The following is a 27,742-nucleotide window of genomic DNA, read 5'->3' on the forward strand; positions in this document are numbered from 1 at the left end:
TGTAAGAGAATTGACTTGACTTCTGTGTATAGGCTGAGCATTAAATCTTTGAGCTGCAACTCAACATATGGTCCTCATCCTTTGCGCCTCTCATTAATTTAGTCAACTAGTTCAATACTAGATTGGTGCCAGATAAGGGTCAATGGAATTCAAGGGTGGGGCTTGGACCCTTTGTGGCAATGTGAGGACTCTAAGTTATCTCTGCCCCCCCCCCAGCTCTGCCTGCTCTTCTCCTACAATTACTCATTTGCTTGTCCTATTTGTTGCAGCTCAACAGCAGAATCCCTGTTTTTTATGGAAAAGGTTCCTGTCTGTCAGCATTTCAAGGTTGAGAAACATCTCTGCCTGAAACTTTAGGACAGAGATCTCCAAACTTGGCCACTTTTAGGACTTGTGGACTTCAACTCCCAGAATTCCTCAGCCAGCCATGATATGGACCCAATCATTTTCCTTTGTTCTGAAGGGCCTTGAAAAGTTTGGAGTGGAGCAGTAGTGAGGTACACAAATAGTTAAGCATTCCTGTTCAGAACTGATTGCAATGTAACTTAAGCCAAAAAGTTGCTTACATACATTTGCATGCAGTATTTAATTAGTTCTCAACACACAGTGGTTTGTTTTCATGTCTGCCCCTCTAGGTTAGCTTTATCTTTGGTTTCTTCCAAATTAAAATGGAATTCTCAGCTGTAATATCTCATCAACATACCTTGAAGATAGAACCAAACCATTTTGTTCTTAATTATTAATCAGTGATTAATCACAAACAGTGGAATGACCTCCATCCAGAAGTTGTGGGTGCTTCAACACCAGAAGGTTTTAAAAAGAGATTGGGAAACCATTTGTCTGAAATGATATAGGGCAGTGGTTCTCAACCTTTCCTTCACCACGGACCCCCTTTAAAACCTTTTGTGGCCATGGACCAGCAAGAATTAATTCAAAATTTAAACCATAACATTTCTTCAAGCCTTTGTGCACCCTTTGTGATAACATTGCGTCCTTCCTAGGGGTCCATACACCACAGGTTGAGAACCATTGGTATAGGGCTTCCTGCCTGAGCAGGGGATTGGACTAGGAGACTTCCAATATGCCTTCCAACTCTGTTGTTCTGTTGGAGTCCCTGACTTCAGAACCACAGATATCATCACACCCGATATTTTGAAGTAGATCCCTGTGCCCATTGGAGCAACTGGTGTAGGAATTCCCATGTCCCAGAATGGACAGAGCCACAATGACAGGTGAGCATCAGTTTACTTTTTTCCATTGAGTGTTTGGTTTAGACAATTCTAGTACTTGCTCTACATGGCACAAAGTCATTTGAAAATAAGAGAAAAATAAACATTAAAGTAACAAAAGAGGAAATTCCTCATCATGCAATAGCTGTACACATTTCGTTACTAGTTCTGTTCCTCCTAGGTAGAGGCAGAACTTGAGCAAACCCTGACATCCCAAATCACTCTAGCAGGATTCACTTGTTTGCTGAAAATCCTTGATAATTTAATAGCAAAATTATAACAGGGAAAGTATCTGCCATTTTGAATGATTTTACATCCTCATTACATCTACTAGGGCTGCTTCTCAGACCTAGCTCCCTCCCTACAAAAAAAAAATGTCCATCTTACCCCAATTTAACTGACTTCCAGAAACAGGAATCCAAAATACCCATGCTAACTAGGGGATTCTGCAAGCCCACATAGCAACTGAATGCCCAAGATGGAGAAGGCTGATAAGTAGATGAAACTAGCCACAGATCCATCGATGGAGGATTCGTAACTGCCTTATATCCAGTGACTGACATCCTTTTCTAAAATTGGTTATCGCAAGAACAGTTGCCTATTCAAAAGCAGATTCTCAGCGTACTTGGATGACCCTGAATCTATCATGGTTAATTTGTTATTATTTACTTTTGTCTTTATAGTGATGAGGAGCAGGAAGGGGACCAGCTTGGGGTTAGGAAGTGCCTATTGTCTCATATAAAGGATTCCAGGAAGGCAGCTTTGGGAGAATTTGGAGCGACAGTGCCAAAAGAAAAAGGTCAATGCTTTGATTTTGTCTCGGTGAAAGTCCACAGGATAGGAAACAAAACATTTTGGTAGCTGAGAGCATAGTCAGAAAATGGGAAGAGAAAGTCCCTGGGCTGATAGTCTTTCCTTTAAAGGTCTCTTCCTTGACATCTGGTGACCTCTCTTGCCCAAAATATGCACCCCAAACCTAGCAAAATAAATAAAACAGGGGTTTCGGGGTCACTGTTGGGCTAAACAGTGGATGGAAATGCCAAGGGGATCAACCAATCCAGCCAATTAAAGGTCACACCTCTATGAACTTTCTAAGAGAGGCCATCTCTGGTAACATAGGAGAAGTCTAGGGCAGGGGTCCTCAACCTTGGCCACTTTAAGACTTGTGGACTTCAACTCCCAGAATTCTGGGAGTCTTAAAGTGGCCAAGGTTGAGGACCCCTGGTCTAGGGTATTTGACTCCAAATTACAGAGTCAGAACTGCGTATAGCCCATCCTTCCTTCCTCCCTTGCTGTTACAGATGCCGATTTTAAATGTTACTTTCAATCTGCCTCAACAAACTATACTTTGTGATTTAAATAAACTGTTGATCACGAAGTGAGGCCTTCCAAATCCATGTTCTCATGACATCAGAATCTTCCTCTGCTTTGGAGACTTCACTAGACATTGCCTGCGCAGGCACTGCCAAACCAATCTTTGCAGCCTTAAGAATGGAAAATTTACATTTCCTCAAACGAAAGCAGGGAGCAACCCACAATCTGTGGCCTTCTATGCTCAGTATTAATGTCTGCCTTTGTATAATGTAACTGCAGAACACACACAGCCCTCCCAGTGAGGGCACCAAATATAGTACAAAGACAGAATTCCATTTAAGTAGTTCATTCAAACCTACTGCGTTTTTTTAAAGAGACATCTGATGAGAGGGGGTTGAAATGTCAGCATTTCAACCTTGCAGGCTGTTTTTCTTTCCCTGCTTTATTTCATCAGTGAACAGTTCAAAGGTTCTCTTATTTTTGGCTGCAACAGGTACAACATCTTCGTGTCACTGGCATATAGGTGCAAAGAGCATCAGCAGAACTGTAAAACAAAATGTTTTCTCTTTAATAATGCAGGAAATTGCAATCCAGATATTTTGCCACTCTGCAGCAAAATACTAAATTCTGCACCAGCAGTTAACACAAATTGGGCATAAGCCAAGCTCCCTATGAAATAAGGAAGGGTTAGGTTCAGAGAGCACCAAAGACCTCAGAGACATAGTGTTTGGGTGGAATTATGGGCTTGTGTGATGCATCGCTTGGTGCCTCCTTCAAAGAGCTGCCTGTTTGTCTGAGATTACACACTAACACAACAAGACACTTCAGAAGAGAAGTGTGCATGCTGCCAATACCTGAGATATTTTGCTGGGATCGCACAACCACTGCACACCCCATGGAAAAGATGCAATTTCTGGAAGACCTTCCTACCTCCAAAGTGCCATTTCACACTTTGTACAATGCAGACACAAAAAGAACAGAAGTTGCATTGCATTGGCATAGTACTTACTCCCCCTTTCAGAACCTCTGAGTCTGGAGATGAATTACTGAATTTTTAAACTTTTTTATCTATCAAATTTAGGAATTACTCATCTCACTCACCTAATGGGCAGTGTACAGCTAAAAGCATAAAAAAACATAAAAATACAGGTAATCCTTGACTTACACCAGTTCACTTAGTGACCGTTCAAAGTTACAATGGCACTGAAAAAAGTGACTTATGACCATTTTTCACACTTAACAACTGTTGCAACATCCCAGTGGTCACATCATCAAAATTCAGATGCTTGGCAACTGACTCATATTTATAAGAGTTGTAATGTCCCAGGGTCACGTGATCCCCTTTTGTGACCTTCTGACAAGCAAAGCCAATGGGGAAGCCAGATTCACTTAACAAGCACATTACTAATTTAAGAACTGCAGTGATTCACTTAACACTGAGCTGTGGTGGCACAATGGTTAGAATGCAGTACTGCAAGCTAATTTCACTGCCAACAGTTTGGCAGTTCAATCCTCACCAGCTCAAGATTGACTCAGTCTTCCATCCTTCCGAGGTTGGTAAAATGAGGACCCAGATTGTTGGGGGCAAAATGCTGACTCTGTAAACTGCTTAGAGAGGGCTGTAAAGCAGTATATAAGTCTTAAGTACTATTGCTATTGCTAACTGTGGCAAGAAAAGTTGGGAAAGAGGGCAAAACTCACTTAACAAATGGCTCAGCAGCAGGAACGTTGGGCTTCATTGTGGTTGTAAGTTGAGGACTACCTACTGCTGCCCTTGGAGGTCTTCTGGCCAAAGGGAAGATGAATTACCCCAAATTTAGGGATTGCCCATCTCACTTCACTGAATAACTCTGAGCAATGTACAGCTAAAAGCATAAAAACCATATAAAAATACACAGGCGATGCTAATCATCTGCTTCAAGCATTTACTAGCATTAGTACAAACCTTCCAGCGATTGCCGCACTCATTACATAGCACGAAAGTCGTCATGGGCTCATCAGCACTCCGGGTTTGCACCTGATTGTAGGTGCAGTTCTTTTTCTTGCACTTTCCGCACTGGAAGAGGTCGGTTGCAGTACCTCCTGTCTTTGCCATCTGATGCTCTCGAATAGCTTCTTGGGTCATGGCATTTCTTAGTTCCTTCAGTTCATCACTAGCCATTTCCTGCAATGCACAGCAGCATTCACTGCACCAACTGCAGCAGCGCCCGTTTAGTTAGGCAGCTTTCATCAGAGTTCAGTCTTGCTGGCCCTGTTCGGTTGCAAAGCTAGTGGGAGCACTGGCACACAATGCTCAATTTGGTTTTAACCTTGGTTAGAAGTTTTTTTAGGGGAGATGACTTTATCTGATAGGTGAACCTGGTTAGTGGATGGTTATGCAATCCAGAAAATGCTTACTTTAAAAAGATTCAAAGCAGGGTACAGACACAGCCACAGGTTGTTAATTTGAGTTGAGAGATTAAAAGACTTGGATCAACTGGGCAGCAGGAAAGATCAATGGCTGAGCTAACCCATAATGTAGCCTGTTTGGTTTTGGCTTCAATCAGTTGCTAAACTAATGGTTGTAAGTCAAGGACTACCTATATATAAATAGTTCTCGTCTTACAACAGTTCCTTTAGTGACCGTTCAAAGTTACAACCTTTGCAAGTTGTATGACCATTTTGCACAGTTACAACTTTTGCTTGGCAACTGGCTCGTATTTATACGGTTGTGTACAGGGGTCATGTGACAAACAGAATCAACGGGGAAGCCAGATTCTCTTAACAACTGGGGTTACTAACATAACAACTGCAGTGATTCATTTAACAACTGTGGCAAGAAAGGTCGTAAAATGGGGCAAAACTCACTTAACAAATGTCTCACTTAACAGCGAAATTTGGGGCTTAATTGTCATAAATCAAGGACGACCTGCACAGGATTACACTATGCTGTGCTGTACTAATCTATTTAGCCAATGACCAGCATAAAACTTGCATGAACCCAGATATGCAATAACTGTTATATATCATTAAAACAGCTACTATATTTACATTTTAAAATGCAATTAAAGACTTAAGTTAAGGCAATCAAGCTTAACAAACAGATACATTTAAGATCTGATGTACCAGATCTCGATGCAACAGACTTTGCACACTATAAAGCCAGTCACTGTGACAATATCCAGCTTTTGCATAATGACGCCATCATTCAACCAAAGTAAACTGCCCTGGTCACACCCTCTCTCATTTAACAGGCAATCAGATGTTTCCTTCCCCCACAACTGACTTGTTAAATTCAAATTTTATTTGTATTATACAGACCTGAGAAAAACAATATATCGCCTCTTTCTACTGACCTCTGCCGTCATCTTTGCAATTAGGGCTGGCAGGATGGTTCCACACAGCACATTGCGGCGCAAGCCAGGATTCTTGGGGTCCTTCAGGTTGCTAATTCTGCTCCTCACTCGGTTTCGGTATTTCATATCTGTGCTCTTCAGTTCTTGGTAGATATGTGGCAGCATTAAGGAATAATGTTTATTTTAGTCTGGACTAGTTAGTTTGTTCTAGTGATTAAAATACCAGGCAAGAAACCTGTTGTGCCTTAGGCATGCAATTTGGCTGAGTGACTTTGGCCAATCACCAGGAGATGGTGAGTTCTAGTCCCGCCTTAGGCATGAAAGCTGGCTGAGTGACTTAAGGCCAGCGATCCTCTTTCAGCCCAACCCACCTCACAGGGTTGCTGTTGTGGAGAGGAGGAGGAAAAAGTATTAAGTATATTCTCTGTCTTGTGTTACTGAAGTAGTAATAAAGGTGAGTTAAAAATTAAATAAATATGTGGAAAATGAAGAGAACATGCAAAAAAAATGCGTATCTAGGAATTCTTGGGGTTATTTCTGCTTTCTCATCCCACTCTTCTGCTCCAAGGACTTTCCCCCATCTCTGAAGGTTTTGAATTTTGTTTTTCTGGTATTCCGGCAAACCTGGGATCTTTTGCTTCCTCCATCTCCCAGACAGACAGAACAATCCTGCCCACAGCAGAGGCTGAGAATTGCCTAAAACCTAGCTATATCCTTATATATTTCTCATTACTCTCGTTTTTAACAACAACTGATATATTTCCAGAAGAGCACACTTTCTGTCAGAAGCAGTAGGCAATTAGTTCCCATACAAAATTTGGACCCATCTTTTTAGCCTCCTAAACTTTTAGAAAAAAGTTCAAGAAAACATCTCCTGAATTTATACAATTCAAATGGCTAAAGTTTTTGTTTTTACCCATCCAGGCAACATCTGTCCAATCTTAGCATAAACCTTTCCCACTCTGGTGCATTCGCCACCCATACCAATAACTAGCAGACCCAAATATCAAAAAGATATGATCTTCAATCTCGGCTGCCATCTTATCACAGTTGACCCCAAATTCTTTGTAATCATCTTTGATGGTGAAGAAGAAGAGAAAGAAATGAAGATGGGGACAGAAGAAAAAAAATTGTTCAGCACAACCAGATGAAATTCAGTTTTGTGTCCAACCAAAAAAAATTGAACTTCTATGCTTAGATCAGGAATGTCCAACCTTGGCATCTTTAAGATGTGTGGACTTCAACTCCCAAAATTCCTCAGCCAATGAGTTGAAATCCACACATCTTAAAGTTGCCAAGGTCAGATAGCCCTCTTAGCTTAAAAAAATAAATGCATAAAATGAATAACTAATGTAAGGGCAACAATAAAAATTATAATTTCCTATAGAACACCTATTAATATCAATAATGCAACAAACAGTAGTAGCAGCAGGAAATAATTGTTTACTTCTAAATGTGAATTTTTAAACTGTGGATTGTTGTTTCCACTATATTTATTTGAACCAGGAGCATTTGAAGGTGCTGATGCTTTCATTAAAATGATAAGCAACCAACATCCATAAGCTCTGTCCCTTCCATACCCACATTTAATGTCATGACACACACACAAAAGGGCAGAGTTTGCATTGTGATGCTCTTTTCATCATCTGCCTCCCCGCAAATGCCTCTGATTTGGACTCACTTTTTATTTTATTGTTGCTCTTCATTTTATCTTATTTTACTGACTTGCTTTTATTTCTCTTTTATTTTCCTTCCTTTGGAATCTCTATGTTCTGCTGCTACTTGGTGTGGCACCATAAGTAAAATCGATTCTATTGGTATTATCAATCATTTCATGGCACAGTTGGTTAGAACGCAGTATTGCAGGCTGACTCTGCTTACTACTAGGAGTTCAATCCTGACCAGCTCAAGGTTGACTCAGCCTGCCATCCTTCCAAGGTCAGTAAAATTAAGACCCAGATTGTTGGGGACAATAGGCTGACTCTGTAAACTGCTTAGAGAGGGCTGTAAAGCACTGTGAAACAGTATATACATCTAAGTGCTATTGCTATTGCTATCTCTATATCAATTACTGTCGAAATGCCTTTGTAGTCATGTAATCTAATCAATACTAATCAATACTTCAGAAATCACTATTTTATCATTTCTCAATCTTTTGCTAACTCCCAGCACAGTGGAAGCTAGAGATAAAAATATCTGAGCCAGAGTTCCAGGTCAGACTGTAAACTCTTTAGATCCTCTTGACTTTCCTCTAAGTTAACTTCTAACCCCGCCCCCAGGATGTTTTTTTTTTTTTCTCACCATCCATTTTCAGGGCTGCAGAGACCATCTCAATACACTTGTCCCTAATGGAGTCTCCAGTCAAGTAGCAGGAAGGCAAGAAGCAGACAGAAGTCCCAAATGTTGGTGTGACAGGGCTGGCAGGCATCCTGGGCACCTCACTTCGAGATCTGTCATTTAATCTGAGCAGGACATCAAGTGAGATTTTTGTTTTAAGTGAAAAACGCTAATACTATCATGACGACCACTTTAATATAGCCTCTAACCCAAGACAGAAGGCCATTTGGGATCATAGAAGTCAAGAGCAATCAAATGATTTTGCTATCCAAGCCAAACTATGCTACTCACCTCTTCCTTCCCTAGCTGCAAAAATCCAATAGAGAGACATCAGAAAGCTAATTGTTTGCTTTCTTTTCTTGAAGCTCAGGTTGAGCAAGCTGGAGCCCTGCTTAATGGCAGGGCCTGTCCCAAGTTCCAATCTGGCCTGTGCTTACACTTTAAGCCAGGGCTGATGTGATTAATCGGCATGTTCATACAACATGCTTAACTAATTAGGAAAAGATTTAAGAGATGTATTTGTCCAACTTTATGAGCTTGGTTAACATGCATTTCAGTTCAATCTTTGGTGCTTAGCTTACAAATCCAGCCTGACTGGTTGCGTTGGTAAACCCAGCAAAAGGGTTAAATGAATCTCCAGATTACAAGCTTTGTATGAATGCAGCCAACTTTTTTCAAAGCCAATATTGTATGACATGAAAGCTATTTCTTTTGTCTCTCACACACAATATTAGAACTTCCCATGGAAAACTTGTGCAGAATTCGTACGATGCAAAAATGAAGGCTACACAAGAAGTCATATGCCAACAGCCACAAGACATATCCTTTCACAAAAGGACAGTTCTCTGTTTAAACATGTGCTGTTTAAAAAGCTGCCAATTCATATTCTGGCCTATGGGAAAACACCTATAAGGAGGAGCAGCCAGGGATCTTTAAGGAGTTTATCCTACATAAAAAACTGACCATCAAACTGAATAGGTATTCAAATTACTTATTCACATAATGAGATATTTCATGTTCCTTTTTAAGTATTGGTATTATTTTCAAACATAAATCTTTACCAGAATTGCGCACCTCACACCCTGCAAATCTTTTAGCCTGCAATTCTCACGATTTATGACTGGGATAGTGGAAGTTGTAGTTAAAGATATGTGAAAAATTGCCTATCTCTTATAAAAACTACATGTGTAGCCTTTTTCTGTCCACTCTAAGAAGTTGCAGTGAAGTTGATGGCTTAGATGGCTTTCAAGCAATAAAGTCAGATAAAAACATAGGGAGGATGTCCATTAACAACTATTTTTTTTAGGGTGATATATGAAACATCCAGTTCTAAAGCTCTGTGACAGTGAACAGCAGCTCCTGCAGAAGCAACTGAAGAGGGATATTGTCTGCACATGCCTTTGATTGATCTGTTAAACAATGCCAATTGGCAATTGGAGCCACTTAAATTTTTTGGTCCTGCTCCATTCTTACACCTCAAGGTTTGGCTGTCCTCTTCCATGTAGCTAATTTATTCTGTTTTTCCTTTGGTTTGGAACAGCCCCAACCCAACAATACCTTTCATCTTTGCTATCCTCTTTGCTTTTATGAGATCCAGGAGGTGAGGCTGCTGGGTTGGAGCTGGTAGAGGTTCTCCTAGAGTGGATACAGAGAGGTGTGTCATAACAATTTCAGTTCAGGTGATGATAATTCAAAGCACAATTTTAGGACTTTTTAAAAACAAAGATGCAGCAGAGATTCTCTCCATGCCAACATATGTGATCTTATCTCCTCTAAGGTAGGAGTATAAGAAGAGTTATTTCATCAGTTTATCAGTGGAACGACTTGCCTCCAAAAGTTGTAGATGCTCCAACAATGGAAGTTTTTAAGAAGAGATTGGACAACCATTTGTCTCAAATGGTATACAGTTTCCTGCCTGAGCAGGGGGTTGGTCTAGAAGACCTCCAAGGTCCCTTCCAACTCTTGTTATTCTGTATCTTGCTAGATCAGTCGGACCAATGTAGTAGCAGAATTAGCACAAGGGCTGGATTCGCTTACCTGTCAATTGACAGTCTCTTGGGAGAGGAAGTAGAGGAAGCAGCAGTAGAGCTGGAAGATCTTGAATCTTTGGAATCCCTCCTTTATCAGGGAAAAAAAGGGGTGAAGAATATTGGCAAAGATGCATACATCATTAGACCTCGCTATAAAACTGAGTCTAATTCAACTTAAGACTGTAATGACTTATAACAGAAATTCTGATCCCCATAGTAGTCATAATTCAAGGGCTACCTGCAACCTGTCAATCAGAAAGTAATTGCATACACTCCCTGAAAGCTCAGGATGCTGTGGGCTACTGCATTAAAACCCATTAATTCTGGCTAGAGTGGATGGGGAGGGCAGATGGCCAAGTATATAGAATGCAACATCATTACTGCCCTCATTTATAGAAAGCTGTACTGCAATTACAAACTTATTTATAATGCAACATTTGCATATACAAACGACAACAGTCGCAATGGCTGTTGTATTGATGGCGGTGGGGGGGGTGCTCCGTAGATATTCATTTGTCTGCGGTCAGCTTAAGAATGATTCTCCTTTTTCCTTTCTAATTCTTTACATCTTTAAGAACCTTCATTGGTAAAGGGTAGCTTTCTCCAGAGCCCTGAAAACATACCTCTCTTTTTTGAGCTCCATGTGTGACTTTTGGGAAGTAGAAGCGTCTTTGGGATCTCTGCACAGGGAGAACAAATATTAGACTGTGTTACATCTTGACTCCACAATATTCAGAGGCGACTTCTTGATGACGTAATAAATAACTGCTGTCTCAGCTCTCTAATTCACAACTGTAAATCATTTCTCAGTCAATTTTCTCTAGATAAAACAGGATAATTACAAAATATCTGTCTTCTAATGACAAAAGACAAAAAAAAACCACTGAAGCATAAGAAAAGGACACTCAAACTTTACAGATATTCCTCGATTTGTAACCATTCACCTAGCAACCGTTTGAAGATACAACAGACCTCCTTTGGGGTACTTAAAATCAGGTTCCAAAATTCTGATGCCCCAGCAGTTGTGTGAGCAGGTTCAGCAGCCAGCCTGCATTTGTTGCCCATGTGCAGCACCCCACAGTCACATGACCAGGCTGTCAAGATTGACTCTTAACGCACCTCTACCCACAGCTTGACAACAGAGACAACCTGGGGAGGGGAGGGGGAATGCTTGGAATGTATTGGGAGCTGGGATGGAGGTGAGGAATGTATGCGAACCCTTTTCAGCCTGAGAAAATCCTGAGACTTCAAGTCCGTGCAACGGGGACCTTCTGAAGGCGCAGACTTTTCCCAAAACAAAGCGAACATGCTGGATTGGTGGACAATTGATGGGGCGGCCCAAATGGGGAAAAGGGTTAGTGTTAGGGTAAATTAATTATGCTGTTTTTCATGCAAAAACCTCAGCGCTGGCTTTGCTTCTTCCCGTATGGATCTATCAATAAAGTTATACTCTTGGTAAAAAAAAATGTCCTAATAGTTTTTCTTTTGCTGCATATGCCAATGGGATGGTTGACACAGGTTTTACCATGGTTTTGCCAAAAACCAGCATTTGCTTCCAGTTTTCAGCAAAACTGGCCATACTGAACAATTGGTTCATTTAATGACCATGGCGTTCGCTTAATGAATGCTGGGGGGAAAAGGTCAAAATCAGGTCAGATATGTGGGTGAGCCATTTTACAACTGGGTTCCATTACAATCATAAGTTGAGGACTACTTGCCGTGGTGGGATTCAGCCGGTTCGCACCAGTTTGGCAGAACCGGTAGCTAATTTTTTGTTGCCTAGGCCCAGAACGAATTTCCGGAAGCGGCATCCACACAGAGAACCAGTTGTTCACATATTTGAATCCCACCACTGACTACTTTTATTTCCGTTTCTTGCTCAGCTTTCTCCAACCTGGTTCCCAGAGTGAAGTAGATTTGAGTTATGTAAACTGCCAATTGCAGGCTTCTTATTTCAAGGAAAAGGCCCATTTCTCCAGCAGAGTACAAGAAGGCTGTTAGAACAAAAATCACAACATCTCCACCTAAATGTACAAGGGGATTAATTGGTTCTAAGTGCAAAAGCTGAAATTGCTTCCCTGTCATCTCAGTCAGTTTTGCTTGGAAGACTTATTGTCAGATTGAGGCAGCTGCCAAAGAACCTGAAAATAAACAGGATTACAACTGGGATTCCCTGGAGGATTTCTATAAAGTATCTGAAGAACTGTCTTGTCCCGTCCTGCTCTTTCCTCCGAGGAAAGGCAGCTGGAGATTTCCCATCTACTTTCCCCATCCAAGCAGAGGCAATTATTTCTCTGTGGTTGTGCCTCCCTTCCTTGAAGAGCCCCTCCCTCAACATCAACTTTTCCCTTGTTTAGAAAACCCATTAAAACAATGTTGTTTAATAGATCCTGGGGTGTGAAGGTTATCACAGAGATTGAGAGTCAAGAGCAGACCTTTACTGTGAATTCTGATTTCTTTTTTAACAGAGTTTATGATCTGCCCTCTTTTATGGTTTTGGCCTTCTTGTGAACCCCTCCCCCTCCAATCTCTCTGGAATGCAACCGTTTATACAATTTGCAAATAAATAAAAGATGAGCCTCCCTTTGCTTGGTAATCATCCTGGGAGGTTATATGGATGTTCACTAAGGTTTTAGCTTTTTTCTGCAATAGTAACCCCTTTGTTTTGATTAAGCACGACAACACATGTCCTAATACGCATGCCGAGATATGGGATGCGTTTAAGGAAGGATTGGGCAAACATCTCTAGTCATCAGCATCAGGGATGAGTAAAATTGTTCTGATGACATTACAATGGAAGCCCTGCAATTTCTCTACAAGGTTGGAGTTTGCATAATGACATCATAGCCCGTGTGATATCATTTTTCCAACACCCTAACCTGGTCTTTGTGATGTCTCTGTGTGATGTCTTTGATGATGCATCAAAATCTACACAAAATGTGATTTAATAAAGCAAGTAAATGAACTGTATTTGGGGCTATAGAATGCAAAGAATAGGTGCAAAGAATCAGGTTCATTCATAAAGTTGTAGCACAGAAGATTTATTCAAGCTTATACACAAGAATCTCCTCAATTAGTGATCACCACTAAATTGGCTCTAGATAAAGGTCAGCAGAATTCAAGTAGGGTTCGATTTAGCTGACAATGAAGGGATTCCAAACTGATGATGCATTTAACTCTGCCTCCGAACTCTGCCTGCTCTTCTCCTACACAGATCCTACCCAGAGCTGAGAATTGGATCTGATGTCATCTGAGATTTTTCCCCACCCCCTTTTTTACAATTTAGTGAAAACCTGCATAACAATTACAGCTTTCCCCATCTTTCTGATGCCAACTTGAGACCAAAGATGTATGTGTCCTCTTTATAAAGAGGACAGAACAAATCTGTCCTCTTTATCTCCTCTGTCCTCTGCTATCAGAACAAATACCCAGAGTTTCCAAAGTTCATTTTTCATGGTTGTAATGCATGCACAGTCTCTGCAAGGCTTTTCTTTTCTGGATGTGGAAAGGCAATGAAAACTGCATGTGAATAAGGCAAAATAAGTAAGACTGCTGGTAAAGTACCTGGAAGGTGGGGAAGGGGGGGGGGGAGGGAGAAAGACATTTCTCTAGAACTGATGTGGAGTTTAAACTTTTATGAGGTTACAAGTCAAGTGAAATTGCTAAAAAAAAGGAAGCAATAAAACATACAAATAAATCAGAAAGCTGTGGCATTTTTTATCTTTTAAGCTCATATTTACAGAAGATCCTACATTTTGCTTAGAAAGAGCAATCTATATTATTTATGAGTTTGGGTAGTAAGGCGGCTGAGAAATGAACACCCCGTAAGCAAGAAATGTACTGAGTCTCTCTTAATTTTGAAGGCAGCTGTGGGCCAGCAATTTTTTTTTAATACAACTGCCACTCAGTGAGGACCTATTAATGCCATCTCTCTCTGCCTCAATAAAGTGCCACACTTCAATAGATTGTTTCTGCTATTGGCAGAGAAAGAAGAGGTGATTAAAAGGTCAGGTGGATGTTATCACCTGGCACAGCACAAGCACAAAAAGCTGTTGAATGCTGCTTTTGTTAAGGACAGGTAACTACCATACATGGCCAACAGATGGCAGCACCTCTCAAGGCAGCACCTGATATGAAAAAAGCTAAGCAGGAACAAATGTGGCTAGGGTTTGGATGAGTTATCCTGGGGCTACAAGACAGACCAGCTATTTTCAAATTGTATACTTGATGGCATTCCATGAGAGACAGGGAGGGAGGGAGGGAGGGAAGGAAGGAAGGAAGGAAAGAAGGAAAGAAGGAAGGAAGGAAGGAAGGAAGGAAATCAGTTGAACACTGTCAATATTCTATTATTAGAGCTTTGCCTCTTGATTATGGGTCCTGGAAATTCTTTTTTATATAACAGTTTCCATATACAGCTTAGTATGCAATTTAATTAAAGGGTAAAATGATATACAAATGCAAATGTGTTGATTTATGTAAACAGCCATCACTGAATAAAAAAGGCACAAAATTAATCTGGAGGAGAAAAATGAAATATTGAGGAAGAAAGAACAAGGGATTCCATTGGGATCCGCATCTTGTACCACCAATTCTATTACAGAATTGAAGAATATTCAATAAATTGGCCTCTTTTTACTCAGCTTTATAACCCTCAAAGGAGAAGAAGTGCTGCAGACTTTATTTAATAAACTTTGGAGGAACTTCCCAAAGCCATCAGCTCAGCTCACCTCTGTCATCTTTCAAGCAGTGAGTTAGCCGAGTCCAGGGACAAAATCTGACTCACTAGTACTGAAGTGGAAAGTGAAATTAAAGAGGCTCTCTGGCAAAATAAAACTGGCATTTCACCAAGGGCAAACAAGATCAAGGGAGAGACATTTTTCATCTTAAGAAACCTAGAAGCTGACTCCTATCCTGAGATAAGAATGGCACTGAAGGCCTAATAATGTTCTTTAATTCAAAAAGCTAGTAATTACTTTTTAAGCTGTAAACCAGAAGGAGGTAATTTTTTACAGACTGGAAGCTGCATTTGAAAAATAATATTTGCAGCTGTAAAGATTGTAATATTATTGGATGAGCAGAAATATTTTGGCCTTTTGGGGCAAATTAGAGAAGAGTTAACTATGTCCATTGTGCTGATAAATTTCAGTAATCCCAACTCATTGGGGGGGAGGGGTGTTAAGGAAAGTAGTATCTGGCCAGCAAATCTTGTCATTTCTTTCTTAAACGGATCTACCCACTGTAAGGAAAGTTGGCGGAAAAGGAAATTCTTATTTTCTCCCCCACAAAAGCTTGCAAGTAGGGAAGAAAAGGTCTTTGGATATCCAGTGAGGAATCAAAATGCAGGTTCCAAAGCATCAAGGCTATATCTGTACTATTCAATATTAAGAGTATGCACCAAAAGAACAGTAGGTGACATACCCCTGCAAACGAAGAGATGCACTCATATTTGTGTATTTCAGAAAGGAAAATAAGGCATATTTATAAGTAATAATGTAATAGATCTCAGGTTACTTCCTGCCCTCCTGTTATCTGCAGAGAACAACGGGTCTTAGTTAGAAAAAACATTTGCATCTTGAGGTTCAGGGATTGCTGTGGGAATGTTCTGATACACTCTGAACTACAACGACACATTCCTTATGTCTTCATTTATCTATCAAACAATCTCATTCATTTGAAAACCTGATTCCCCCTCCCCCCAAAAAACCAGGTATATCTTGTTCATTTCACATCTTTTACAATAATTACATTTCCAATTACAGAGCATACCTGTCTGGTTTGGAGACCAAGGAAGAACTACTCTTTAGCATGACTTCATGTGAGGTGGATTTATTCAGTTTCCTAGAAAGGAAAACAAGAGGCATGATCAAAGAACTGTCAACCTGTGGAGAAGGTCAGAGCTTTGGGATTGAACTATCTTGCTCTTCAACTTAAGAAATTCACACTTCTCTTTCAAATGCCTCTGTGAAGCCCCAGCTTTCAGGTTTTTCTCCCAAGGTGATAACAATAACTTATTGATCAAAACCAGAGAGTGTGCTTTCCATCTGAATTCAGATAAATCAAGATTTGCAAAGGTTCTATGTGATTTTGAACACTTGAAACTGTAAATCAACAAGCAAACAGAAATCAGCAATCTGCTTCACCACCAACCCTGGAAAAAAAATCACCTTCACCCATTTTTGTGATTTTTTAAAAAAAAATTTTGATTGTGCAATGCCCTGCTTTTTCCAATCCCCAATCAACCATAATTTTCATTTAATAATGTTACCATTTACTAACCAAAAATTATCCAGTTCTGCTTTAAAGCAAGACAAAGGCAAATATCGAGCGAACTGAATCCTTTTTGTTACTACAACTGTAAGATCTAGCAGTCAGATGCAAAAGATAAATGACATTTAGGAAAGCCTCCAATCCCCTCCTTCAATTCTTCCCATTTAGGGAGTCCATTTCAGCACACCCCAAATCTAGAAATTTGATTTCTGCACCAGAATTGAGCTGTAGACTTAAGTATTAATTAAAGCACTCCATTTCTTATACGCATTCTTTTTTTCATGGGTTTTAACAGTCTGACATAGGTGGAAAAATATTTTGTGGGCAGAACAATCAAACAGTTAAAGATTTATGATCCATTACATATTACTCAGAAATCTACTTGTAAACCCTAGAGCTCTTCTGATTTCAAGAGGCTGTCTTTGCTGTGAAGGGGACGGCTGCCCCCCACAACTGCAGACAACCCCGGGAAAGAATGAACTGCCCCAATTTGTGCCCCCCCCCCGTGCACTCTGAATCAAACCCAAAGCAATGCTCATCCTTATTAAATGCCTTCTCTTCACCCTTTCTACTTTAAGCAAGTACCTCTAAGCCTTGATTCAGTGATTCCCCTCTCCTCTTTTCCATTCTGAGCAGTCCAGATACACTATAGCAAGTGTTTCTCATCCTCAACAATATTAAGATATGTGCACTAAAACTCCCAGAAAGCATGCTGGGTGGGTAATTCTGGGAGCTGACGTCCACACCTTAACATGGCTGCAGTCAAGAAATACTGTATTAGAATGTATATCCTATAAAACACATTCTGTTGGAAACTGCAAATTTCTATGTCAGAATATCTTTTCTTATCCAGTTAAATTGAATCCCAAGGTAGTCCTTGACTTACTGTCACAACTGGGACCAGAACTTCCATTGCTAAGCAAGAGAGGTCTATTAAGAAAGTTGTGCCTGATTTTATGACTCTTTTTGTCACAGTAATTAAAAGCAGTTAGGTGAATTATGCATTCCTTAAGCAAATTCAGCTCACCCTATTTGATTTTGCTTCTCTGGGAATATTGCAAATAATAATCACATGACTTTGAGTGACTGCAACTGTCCATAAATACACACATCAGTATGACTGGCACATGCCTGAATTTTGATATCGTGACTGTGGGGATGCTATGATTGTTGTTAAATGCGAGAACCAGTTGTAAGTCACTTTTTTCAGTGCCGTTGTGACTTTGAACAGTTGCTAAACAGATGGTTGTAAATTAAGGACTACCTATGTAAATGAAGACTTAAGCATCCAGGCCAAAAGTATCTGAAAAGGTTAAATCATGGCAACTGGACCAAAGTTTATTAAACCAAGACATTTTGTTACTCATCCAAGTAACTTCTTCAGTCAAAATGACGATTTGGCCGGGATGCTTGAGTCTTCATTTACATATTGCAATACATTTTGGGGAGAAATCCTGCAGTTGGTATGGCAAGAATTACCACAATCCAACAGTTCTCCGACTCTCTGCCTAACTAATTTTTTATTTTCACTGAAAATAAACTTTGGTCTAGTTGCCATGATTTAACATTTTTAGATACTTAAGGACTGCCTGCATTCAATTCTGCTCTCTCAAGTTTACCCATGATAGATAGATAGATAGATAGATAGATAGATAGATAGATAGATAGATAGATAGACAGACAGACAGACAGACAGACAGACAGACAGACAGACAGACAGACAGACAGACAGACAGACAGACAGACAGACCGATAGACCTTTATTGTCATTTTTTTGTACTGTGGGCACAATGGCACAAATTAAAAATGAAATTTTGTTGCTTGCTCTCAAAACATGCTATATACAACATATGTATAAACCTACACCCTTACATATAAGTAGTAATATAAATATTAATCACTGTCCATCTTAAATACATAGCGGAAAGAGGAAGCTTGAGAGTTCACAAGGTTGATATTGTACGGAACAAAACTGTGGCTGAATCTGGATGTTCTGCTTCAGATACCACGAAGCCTCCTCCCAGAAGGTAACAAGGAAAACAGGTTGTGAAGAGGATGTGTAGTGTCCCAGACAATCTTGTGAATTGTATTGCAAAACAGTGTTATTCTAGCTATTCATTGCATGACGGACAGATTTGTTTAAACAGCTTGAATATGCCAATACCTATCTTTCTGCTTTCCATCAGGATTTTTGCAGACATCCACAGAGTTGGAAAGTGCCCCTTCAGCTTTCCAGCCAGAGAGAGCTATGTCTTTCTCTTTTTTCCCTTTTTGTGTCCCGGATGACTCTGAAAGAAAAAGGGGGCATTCAGGTAGAATTGTAGCCAACTGAACAGCATAAGGATACCACTCAGTCACTATGAAAAGTACCACAGTCACCCAAGCCCTTGATATTCTTCCTTAGGTTGGATTGGTGAGGATCAAAAACTTTAAAGTAAATTTGTCTTTGAGAACAGGGGGTTCCAATAAAAAATCTGAATCCCCAATACTAACTCCCTCCCCAAGTTATGCCATTACATGTCATTCTATTTGCCAAAGGAAAAAAAGTGGAATTAAGGGCAAATGTCACTTATTTCTAAATCCTTCTTTTATACAATGATTTACATTTATTCCCAATTTGTACTATTTTTGTCCTGCACATTCACAGTTAAAAATAATAACCCCTGAGCAGGCAGGGGTGCAATACACTGAAAAACTAGTTGCAATAAATAAGATTAAAATTTAAAAATAAGTTACACTATTTTTCAAAATTATTGTAGACAAGATTATCTTTAAAAATAGGTTATAGGTTATAACTAGTTTTAAAACGCCATGATACAGGACCACCAAGGCAAACAAGAGGAAATGGGGCAGATTAAAGCAACTGGAAAGTGATTTTGTATGTATCCAGGATGCCAGTCCATCATTCCCTTCACATCTAAGAATTCCCCAGATCTGCAATGGCTGGTTGGCATTTCTGATCACCCATCATAAAGAACAGCTGGATTCTTACCTAATAGCCTCTTCCAGTTTTTGATAAGGAGTTTAGCCAGAGCCACCACTTCCTTTTCTGAGCAATGTTTACGCACTGTGTTGACAGCCACACCAATTTTGGTGGTCTGAAACAAAGCAAAGAAAGATTTGCACTACTGGAATCTTTTGTGGGGAGAAGAATCTCAGTATCCCCATTTTCAAATCATCATTACAAGGGATGCCAAGACAGAGAAGACCTTTCCCTGTTCAAGATGCTGCATTTCCTTAATTCTTCCTCACCGCCAATGAAAACGATGGAAAATCATGTATCCAATTTATTTATTTACTAATTTGATCCATTTACAACCCTCCTCAATTGCCAAAGTGGTGGCAATGCATTAAAAAGATCCACGTGTCGAGGGGGGTAGCGGATTGTCAAAATCTGCACAATCGGGTGCAACTATTATGAAAAGAGATGGGTGTCCATTTTGACATCATGCAGATTCTGGGGCTTCCTGGCACATAGTCCTGATTGAAACCAAGCAAAAAGAAAATGATAAACCATTGAACAAAACCAGAACAACAGAGTTGGAAGGGACCTTGGAGGTCTTCTAGTCCAACCCCCTCCTCAAACAGGAGACCCTTTACCATTCCAGACAAATCTTAAGACCCTTGGAGCACCCACAACTTCTGGAGGTAAGTTATTTCACTGATTAATTGTTCTGTCAACAAATTTCTCCTTAGTTCTACATTGGTTCTCTCCTTGATTAGCTTCCATCCATTGCTTCTTATCCTGCCTTCTGCCTTTTCTAATACTGGTAATAACCAGTATTACCACATTGGATAATGGGGAGAAAACACCTTAAATAACCAAGGGTCAGACATTTGAAAGATGTGATCTTCAAGGGAAGAAGGGACATAAAATAAGTGTTAAAATTCTCTTCAGGTTTTCCAACCATCCATCAGACTAGAACTGAAGGATGGCTGAGGGACATCAAATGCTGGTAATGTGGATTAATTAACAATCATTAGAATAATGATGTGTCTGCATAATTACTGGAATAATGCTGCATTAGTAGTATGTGACTAACCTAATGCGCACTGCACTTGGATACAATGTATGTAGCAAACTCTCCATTGTATACCCGTGAGAAACGAACCTAATGTATTACAATGTGTATTTCAATGTATATCCCTTTGTTCCTGAGAAAGGGAAAGTATAAAACTGAAGTCTGAACCCGCCCTCGGGGTTCAGAATTGCTGGTTGCTATTGCTTCTGAACCTGAGCAATAAATCTCTCTGCTAAAACCCTCTGGAATTCGTAAGAGTCCTTCCGTTTTCCACAAGACTGGATGGCATTGGATCACCTTTCTTCTCTTAGCCTCCCTCTCAGGGCTGTTGAGAAGACAAAGTAGATACTTGGACTGAGGAAGTCTCTCTGCATTGCCTCTGCAGTTCCTGCAGGAAAGCTAAAATTAACCTAACAGAGGCTGATGACAACCGTTTGTTAGAGATGCCTCTCTCCCATGCTGGTTCTGCTGCCAGTAATTTGCACTATCCTTACCATGAGCATATCAAGCATGTAACAGTGTGCTTAACAACCATGCAGGATTCATTTAACAGTGGTAACCGGAAGTGCTGTAACTGCTGTCCCTAAGTGGCATGGTAACATGATATCTTGCTTTACAACTGTGATGCTTAGCAACATTGTGATTGGCCCAATAACCATTGTTAGGTGAAGACTGGCTGTTTTAGTGCTGAAACACTGTGGAATGCTTAGAGTTAAACAGGCTATGAAAAAGGTTTCAATCTACATTTCCCAAGACAGGGGTCTTCAAACGTGGCCTTTTTATGACTTGTGGATTTCAACTCCTAGAATTCCTCAGACAGCCAGTCTAGGAGTTGAAATCCAAAAGTCATAAAAGGGCCAAGTTTGAAGACCCCTGTCCCAAGAGAACAAAGCAACTCCAGCCTTACCTGCAGCAGCAAAACGGTCATGGTGCAGCTATTCAATTTCTTCAATAAGTCCAGAGCTCCTTCCTAAGAGGGGGAGTGGGCAGAAAGAGCACAGAAGGCATCATTTAGTCTTCATTTTCTGTTTTTCTATCATTTTTCATCCAAGGCAAGTATTTAAAGGTTCCATGAGAGCAAAAAGTGCCAGCTTCTGAAGCAAAGAGAGGTTGCAAATGCTCTTATAAAAACATCTCCAATCTTGAATGCAGCTGGTCACAAAGCATTCGCTTTTATTTATTTCATTTTTGGCCCACCTTTATTATTTTATAAGTAACTCAAGGTGGTGAACATACATAATACTCTTTCCTCCTCCTATTTACTCCCAAAGCAAACCTGTGTGGTGGATTGGGCTGAGAAAGGGAGGCTGGCCCAAAGTCACTCAGTTGGCTTTCATACCTAAGATGGGACTAGAACTCACAGTCTTCTGGTGATTGGCCCAAAGTCACCCAGCCGGCTTCCATGCCTAAGGTGGAATTAGAACTCACTGTCTCCTGTTTTTCTTGATCTTTTAGCCCCCTATCTCCTTCACAACTCTTTCATTTTTTAAGTATTTCCTAAGAGTTTCTGTTTGGCTTCTCTAAGACCTTGCTGCAAATAAAATATAAGGCAAGAGGCAGGGAAATTAAATTGGAATATGCCAGCTTCTCAATTATAAATTTCTCTTCATTAAAACAATTAAAACAATTGCTAATTGGAGCATTGGCCAAGATAGATCACAAACAAGGTGTCTCAAGACATATTGATAAGATGAACTTCGGGCAATAGATGTTCCCAACTGATTTTGTTAGCCACAGACAATGGAAATCAAAAGAAGTTGATTTTTCTTTCTTTCACTAATTTGTGACATTAATAAGAACAGATCCATGAAATAGATCAGTGTTTCTCAACTTTGGCAGCATGGACTTCAACTCCCAGCATTCCCCAGCCAATCTTCTGGGAGTTGAAGTCCACACATCTTCAAGCTGCCAAGGTTGAGAAACACTGAAACAGAAAATCTGGAAGGGAATTTGAAGGGAAGACAAAGATCTTTACAAGATCTTCCAATTTTGCTTTTGCAAGGCTCAGGGGTGGTCTCTGTGCCACAAAAAGTCAAAGTGCACGTCAAGTAATTTCCATCATTATGTTTAGCAGCCAAGCCATGATCTGCATTTAATACAACTGCCCCTCAGGGGGGAAAAAAAGCTCCCCTTTTCAGTTTGTGGTCTTCTTGTTTGGTGAAGCTCCTTGCAGAGATGAAAAGGTTAGCAAGTAAGAAGCTCAGCTACTGGCAACAGCGTATGTAGAGATCCAGACTACAGCTCAATAGTGCCTGTAATGGTGGTGGTGGAAAACTCCTCTTCCATAGCTTTGTTCAAGACTCCATCCAGCGAGGAGTCCTTAGTGCTCTCTGAGCTTGGTTGTTTTCTTACAGATGTTTCATTACCCAAACTGGTGCAGTCAGTGCATTGATGATGTTAGTTTAGATAATGAAACGTCTGCAAGAAAACAACCAAGCCCAGAGAGAACCAAGGACCCCTCATTTTAACCCTGGGTTAGAAAAATTCTCCCTTTTTTTTTGTACTCCATCCTGTATTAAAACACCATAAGTAAAAGAAGTGGTATCTTTTGTGATATCTTTTCCGAGCCTGCTACTAAGTAACCTCTGTTTCAGCAATATCATCCCCCATCTGAATGTCTTCAAAGGCCAAAGATAAATCCAATATATAATTTTGCCATCTGTCTCTTGCATAGATTCAATTCCCAGCAATTGCCAATCTTCTGCTCATTTAGAAAGCTAAGGAAGAGCAGAAAGGGGGAGGGAGTGGAGGAGGAAAGAGAAAGAGAGAGAGAAAGTGATAAAACATATGCTTCCTTTTGTTGTTGTCTTCACGCTGTGATGTATGAATATCAGAAATGGAAGGGACATTACACTGGGCCATTTTGATCACATGATGATCTGTTCTAGTTTCCTCAGCTAAAGGCCACATATTATGCATTCATTCTTACCACTGTACATCACCTACTCCACATTTCTATGGAGCTCGCAATAAAACCACTAAAGCATCAAGAGACAAAACATTTAATACATCATGTGCTTGTTAACTCTATCTCCTTGGTGGTAGCGTCAGCAAATGCTAGACACCAGGAAATTCCAAGACTGGCTGGGGAAGTCAAAAAATAGCCAAGAAGGCAGTGACACATTATTTGCATATGATTGCTTTAAAAACCCAATATGCAGTGGTGGGATTCAAATAAGTGAACAACTGGTTCTCTGTGTGGATGCTGCTTCCGGAAGTCTGTTCTGGGCCTGGGCAACAAAAAATTAGCTACCGGTTCTGCCAAAGTGGTGCGAACCAGCTGAATCCCACCACTTCCAATATGCATGTGTCCATGACATGATCAAAAGCCAAGCTTAACAGGATGAGATTTTTGTTTTTCTAAAAAAGCAAAATGGAATGAGAAACATTGACAACACTGCAGCTGGGACATGTTTCAAAAATGAGAATCGTGTTTGCTTTACTGTCATCCTTATCCCCTTTGGCTTATCATTTTTATTCCAGAAACATATTGAAGCTGACTGTTGCTTAATATTGAAGAAAATTAGTGGCCTGTTTCACCCAAGCTGGCCTTCCCCAAATCAAAAGTTCTAATCCTGCTCCAACATAGAACGTCCACCTTTGTAATTGAAGGAGATCTAGGAAAATAAGATTAAAGAAGTTGTTTGTAGTCCACCCAGGCTAGAACAAAGTTTGCAAGGAAAGTCAAACATTAACCTCCAGGTCTAATCTTGCTGTAGAGTGCTCAGTGCTTTTCATGCTTACATTTCTGGGATTTAAAGGGCTAAAGCTTCCGATTCTAACCAAATGTGCTGCTTCTGCTGCAAAAATATATCTTTCAGCTTAAATAGGTTTCTGGAATAAATATCATAAACCAAAGAGGATAAGGATGACAGTGAAGCAAAGATGATTCTCATTTTTGAAACATGTCCCAATTAAGCGACTAGCCTTTTCACCTTTTTTAAAGCAGGGGCACCTTTCAAGAACAGAATAGCTGACAGAAGCAGCCCCCATGTAAGAATTATAAAATATTACAGGTGGACAACTTTTGTTCCTCACTTGCCGAAGTGTCAATTAGTCTTTTTTCTGCTTCCAGATTCAAGACTTTTTTTTTAATTTAACCTTTGAAAATGCTCAGTGTGAGCGTTTAAAGTCAGATGCCTCACCAGTTTAATCTAGTATATGAATTATACAACTCATCTGGGTTTCTGTACACCATTGTTGTTGTTCTGTTAGGTCTGTATAGGTTCCAGAGGCCAAGGAACACATTTTGGGGAGAGGGCACCAAATGAGATAGACCACATCACATATATAAGTGAGAGTTGATTTTTGGAAAGGAACTGGATTTACTTTTTAAGTGTCATTTGTCTATTTGGGGATTTATTATTTTTCATATGAAAAATGGTAGAAATTGTCTTGCATTTTCAACAATCATGCCTAGTGGGACTTCTGAGAGACCAAAAACGAAAGATGAGGATTAGGTACAGTTCTTAAGCTACAATTAGCTTACTCTAGATTAGGCAATACAACCACAACATCGCTATCAGTAACAAAGTAACCACACTCACTATGAATAGAGGTTGGCCAGTTGTAGAAGAGCGAGTCACCCTGGTCTAGTGCAGGGGTCTTCAGACTAGGCCCTTTTATGACTTGTGGACTTCAACTCCCAGAATTCCTCAACCAGCGTGCCTGGCTGAGGAATTCTGGGAGTTGAAGTCCACAAGTCATAAAAGGGCCAAGTTTGAAGACCCCTGGTCTAGTAGTTAAGGCACCAGGGTAGAAAGCATGAGACCATGAGTTCGAGTCCCACCTTACTCATGGAAGCTGGCTGGGTAACTTTGGACCAGTCACTCTCTTTCAGCTCACCTCACCTCACAGGGTGGTTGTTGTGGCAAAAATAGGAAGAGGAAGGTGTGACGGATATGTTCGCCACCTTGACATTTGTAAAAATAATAAAGGCAAGATATAAACAAATAAAAAAAATATCAATATCAGCAACAAAGTAACCATGAATAGAGAGGTTGGGCAATTGTGGAAGAGTTGGCCCTGGAATGGATTTGTTGAACCAACTTGAATGCTGCCAGTGGAAAAGTCTACGTAGAGCCAAGGTCTGGCAAACAAACATTTAATGAGGCTGAAGCATGCACTATTGGAAGAAAAGCAGGACTGCCTCCTACCTGCTGGCTCAAATCAAAACAGATTTTGTAGCTTAATTACACACCTCTAAGATCTTGTTCCCTTCTCAACCTCCAAGAGCCTTTAGCTGAGACCATGAATGTGGTCAATAAATAATCTAAATTAACATCATAATTGCCAGTAAATATCTACTTGCCTCCAGAAGTTTTGGGTGCTCCAACACTGGAGGTTTTTAAGAGGAGACTGGACAGCCATTTGTCTGAAATTGTATAGGGTTTCCTACTTGAGTTGGGGGGCTGGGCTAGAAGACCTCCAAGGTCCCCTTCCAACTGTTATTCTATTATACTAGTAGGAGGACTCTTCCTGCTTCACAAGGGTTCCATTGGCCTGGCATCTTCCAAAATTTCAGGCTGGGTTGTGTCATGTTCAGTTTAAGAAATAGAGATGTGGGCCACTCCACCTTATTGAAAGCAGATAGTGCACAGGGGCCCCCTCCCCTCTCCCCTCCTCCTCTGATATTTCTACTTCTCCCAGACTATCCCTGCCTTAGGAGCCCTGCCCAAAGATCAAATTTAAGAGCTCCAGCCTTTGCCAAACACCTGTTCCCCAAAGCCTTCCGCCATCTGGGTCTGGGTCTGAACGTTGACTGCAACTCAGATGTGATTTCTGCTTGGTTACACACGGGGGAACGGGGGAAGAAAAAGCTGGAACTGAAAGGAAGCGGAAGAGGTCACCGAGTGAATGGGTACTGATTTAGCCAAGGTTACATGAATGTAACCCCCTTCCCCTTCCCCTTCCTCTCCTCCCCTCCCCCGCGCGTTTTCCAAGATGCACGCCTCTCTTTGCCTTCTGAACAATTTGCAACACTCCGAAGGGTAACCGAAAGCAGGAAGCGCTTGAAAACAACGGCGAATTACACAAACTCCAAAGCCTGCAAAAGCCCGCCGCGGTTGTGTAGCAAGCGAAAGCGCAACATTAGCCTCCCCCCCCCCCCCAAGCCAACGCAGACACAACGCGTAACACGAAGTTTTCGCTTACCGTGTTCTTCCTAGACACCATCTTCTCCAACTTTTTGGCCATCCGGATTAGCTCCTCCGCTTGCCCCATGGCTTCGGCCGTCTAAACGGGCGTCCACACGCTGTCCCCCTCCGCCCAGATCCAGAGATACGTGTTTGTTTATGTACGTATGGATCAAAACACAGCTCGGGGGACGACCCGCCGTCGGGTCTGTTTTCATAACACGTCTAAGGTTTCAGGGGTTCGATTTGTTTATTTAGGGAAGAACCAGGAAAGTGCTTGTGGCATTAAAAAGAGGGTGGGGGGGAAGAAAAAAGTTTTTGCGCTAACTAACTACAAGTTGGACCAAGGGAAGAGAAAGCAGGAGAAAGGGGGGAGTGGCGACCCAAGGACTTATAAACGACGGCCATGCAGTCGAAATAGTACCCTGGGACTAGCTAAATATAGGAGTCAAGGATCAACTGGTGGAAAAAAACAAATCGCAGGCAGGGCGAGATGGGCGGCGATTGAGACCACGTGCGAAGGGATGTGCTGAGCTCTACAGGGTGGGGTTAAAGCGAGGAGACCTTTCCGAGGAGCTGCTTCACGGTTTGAGGGAGGCGAGAACTGCTCGCCCAGCTGCCTTGCGATGCTATTGACGCCCTAAGGCAGGGGTCTTCTAATTTGGCCCCTTTATGACTTGTGGACTTCAACTCCCAGAATTCCTCAGCCAGTACGCTGGCTGAGGAATTCTGGGAGTTGAAGTCCACAAGTCATAAAAGGGCCACGTTTGAAGACCCCTGCCCTAAGGCAGTATTTCTCAACTTTGGCAACTGGAAGATGGGTGGACTTCAACTCCCAGGCAGCTCGGCAAAGAACTCCGCCGGCTGGGGGAATTCTGGGAGTTGAAGTCCACACTGATCTTCAAGTTGCCTAGGTTGAGAAACACCCGTCCTGAAGGGTAGGTCTTCCAGGTGACCTTTAAACTCCCATTCAATGGAATGGGGTCCCACACGCCCCATTTTGAAATTAAGTTATAGCCTGTTGTAGTATCAAGGGATCAAGAGCTGTGGCTTGTGAGGTTTTGGTTTTGTTTG

General features: G+C 41.0%; 1 protein-coding gene across 2 annotated transcripts; it reads right to left on the reverse strand.

Moving 5' to 3' along the window:
• Window positions 1-1,226: 1,226 nt before the first annotated feature.
• On the reverse strand, window positions 1,227-27,145 carry TCEA3 (transcription elongation factor A3). Of its 2 annotated transcripts, none has more exons than XM_039334288.1 (13): window positions 26,688-27,145; window positions 21,442-21,504; window positions 19,505-19,610; window positions 18,677-18,800; window positions 16,012-16,083; window positions 10,869-10,925; window positions 10,253-10,333; window positions 9,773-9,850; window positions 8,180-8,340; window positions 6,893-6,953; window positions 5,879-6,029; window positions 4,489-4,707; window positions 1,227-3,087 (listed from the first exon to the last, which is right to left on the reverse strand). In XM_039334288.1, the coding sequence occupies exons 1-13, from the start codon at window positions 26,754-26,756 to the stop codon at window positions 3,079-3,081; spliced, it is 1,251 nt and encodes a 416-aa protein (XP_039190222.1). In that variant the 5' UTR covers window positions 26,757-27,145; the 3' UTR covers window positions 1,227-3,078. The 2 variants fall into 2 exon arrangements, with proteins under 2 accessions (XP_039190222.1, XP_039190221.1); XM_039334287.1 differs by having other exon boundaries at window positions 5,879-6,033; window positions 6,897-6,953; window positions 26,688-27,143.
• Window positions 27,146-27,742: the final 597 nt, after the last annotated feature.

The sequence above is a fragment of the Crotalus tigris genome, unplaced genomic scaffold (genome assembly GCF_016545835.1).
Source record: "Crotalus tigris isolate CLP2741 ecotype Arizona unplaced genomic scaffold, ASM1654583v1 scf7180000017628.32516253702:7417878, whole genome shotgun sequence".
NCBI lineage: Eukaryota > Metazoa > Chordata > Lepidosauria > Squamata > Viperidae > Crotalus > Crotalus tigris.

Bases quoted from the DNA above. Each gene is read 5' to 3' on its own strand.
- TCEA3 (XM_039334288.1), bottom strand. From the start codon at position 26,756: ATGGGGCAAGCGGAGGAGCTAATCCGGATGGCCAAAAAGTTGGAGAAG. The intron at 18,801-19,504 runs GTAAGAATCCAG...TTTTTCTTTCAG, and splicing joins AAACTGGAAGAGGCTATTAG to AGTCATCCGGGACACAAAAA. The intron at 4,708-5,878 runs GTCAGTAGAAAG...TGTGCATTGCAG, and splicing joins TTGCAAAGATGACGGCAGAG to GAAATGGCTAGTGATGAACT.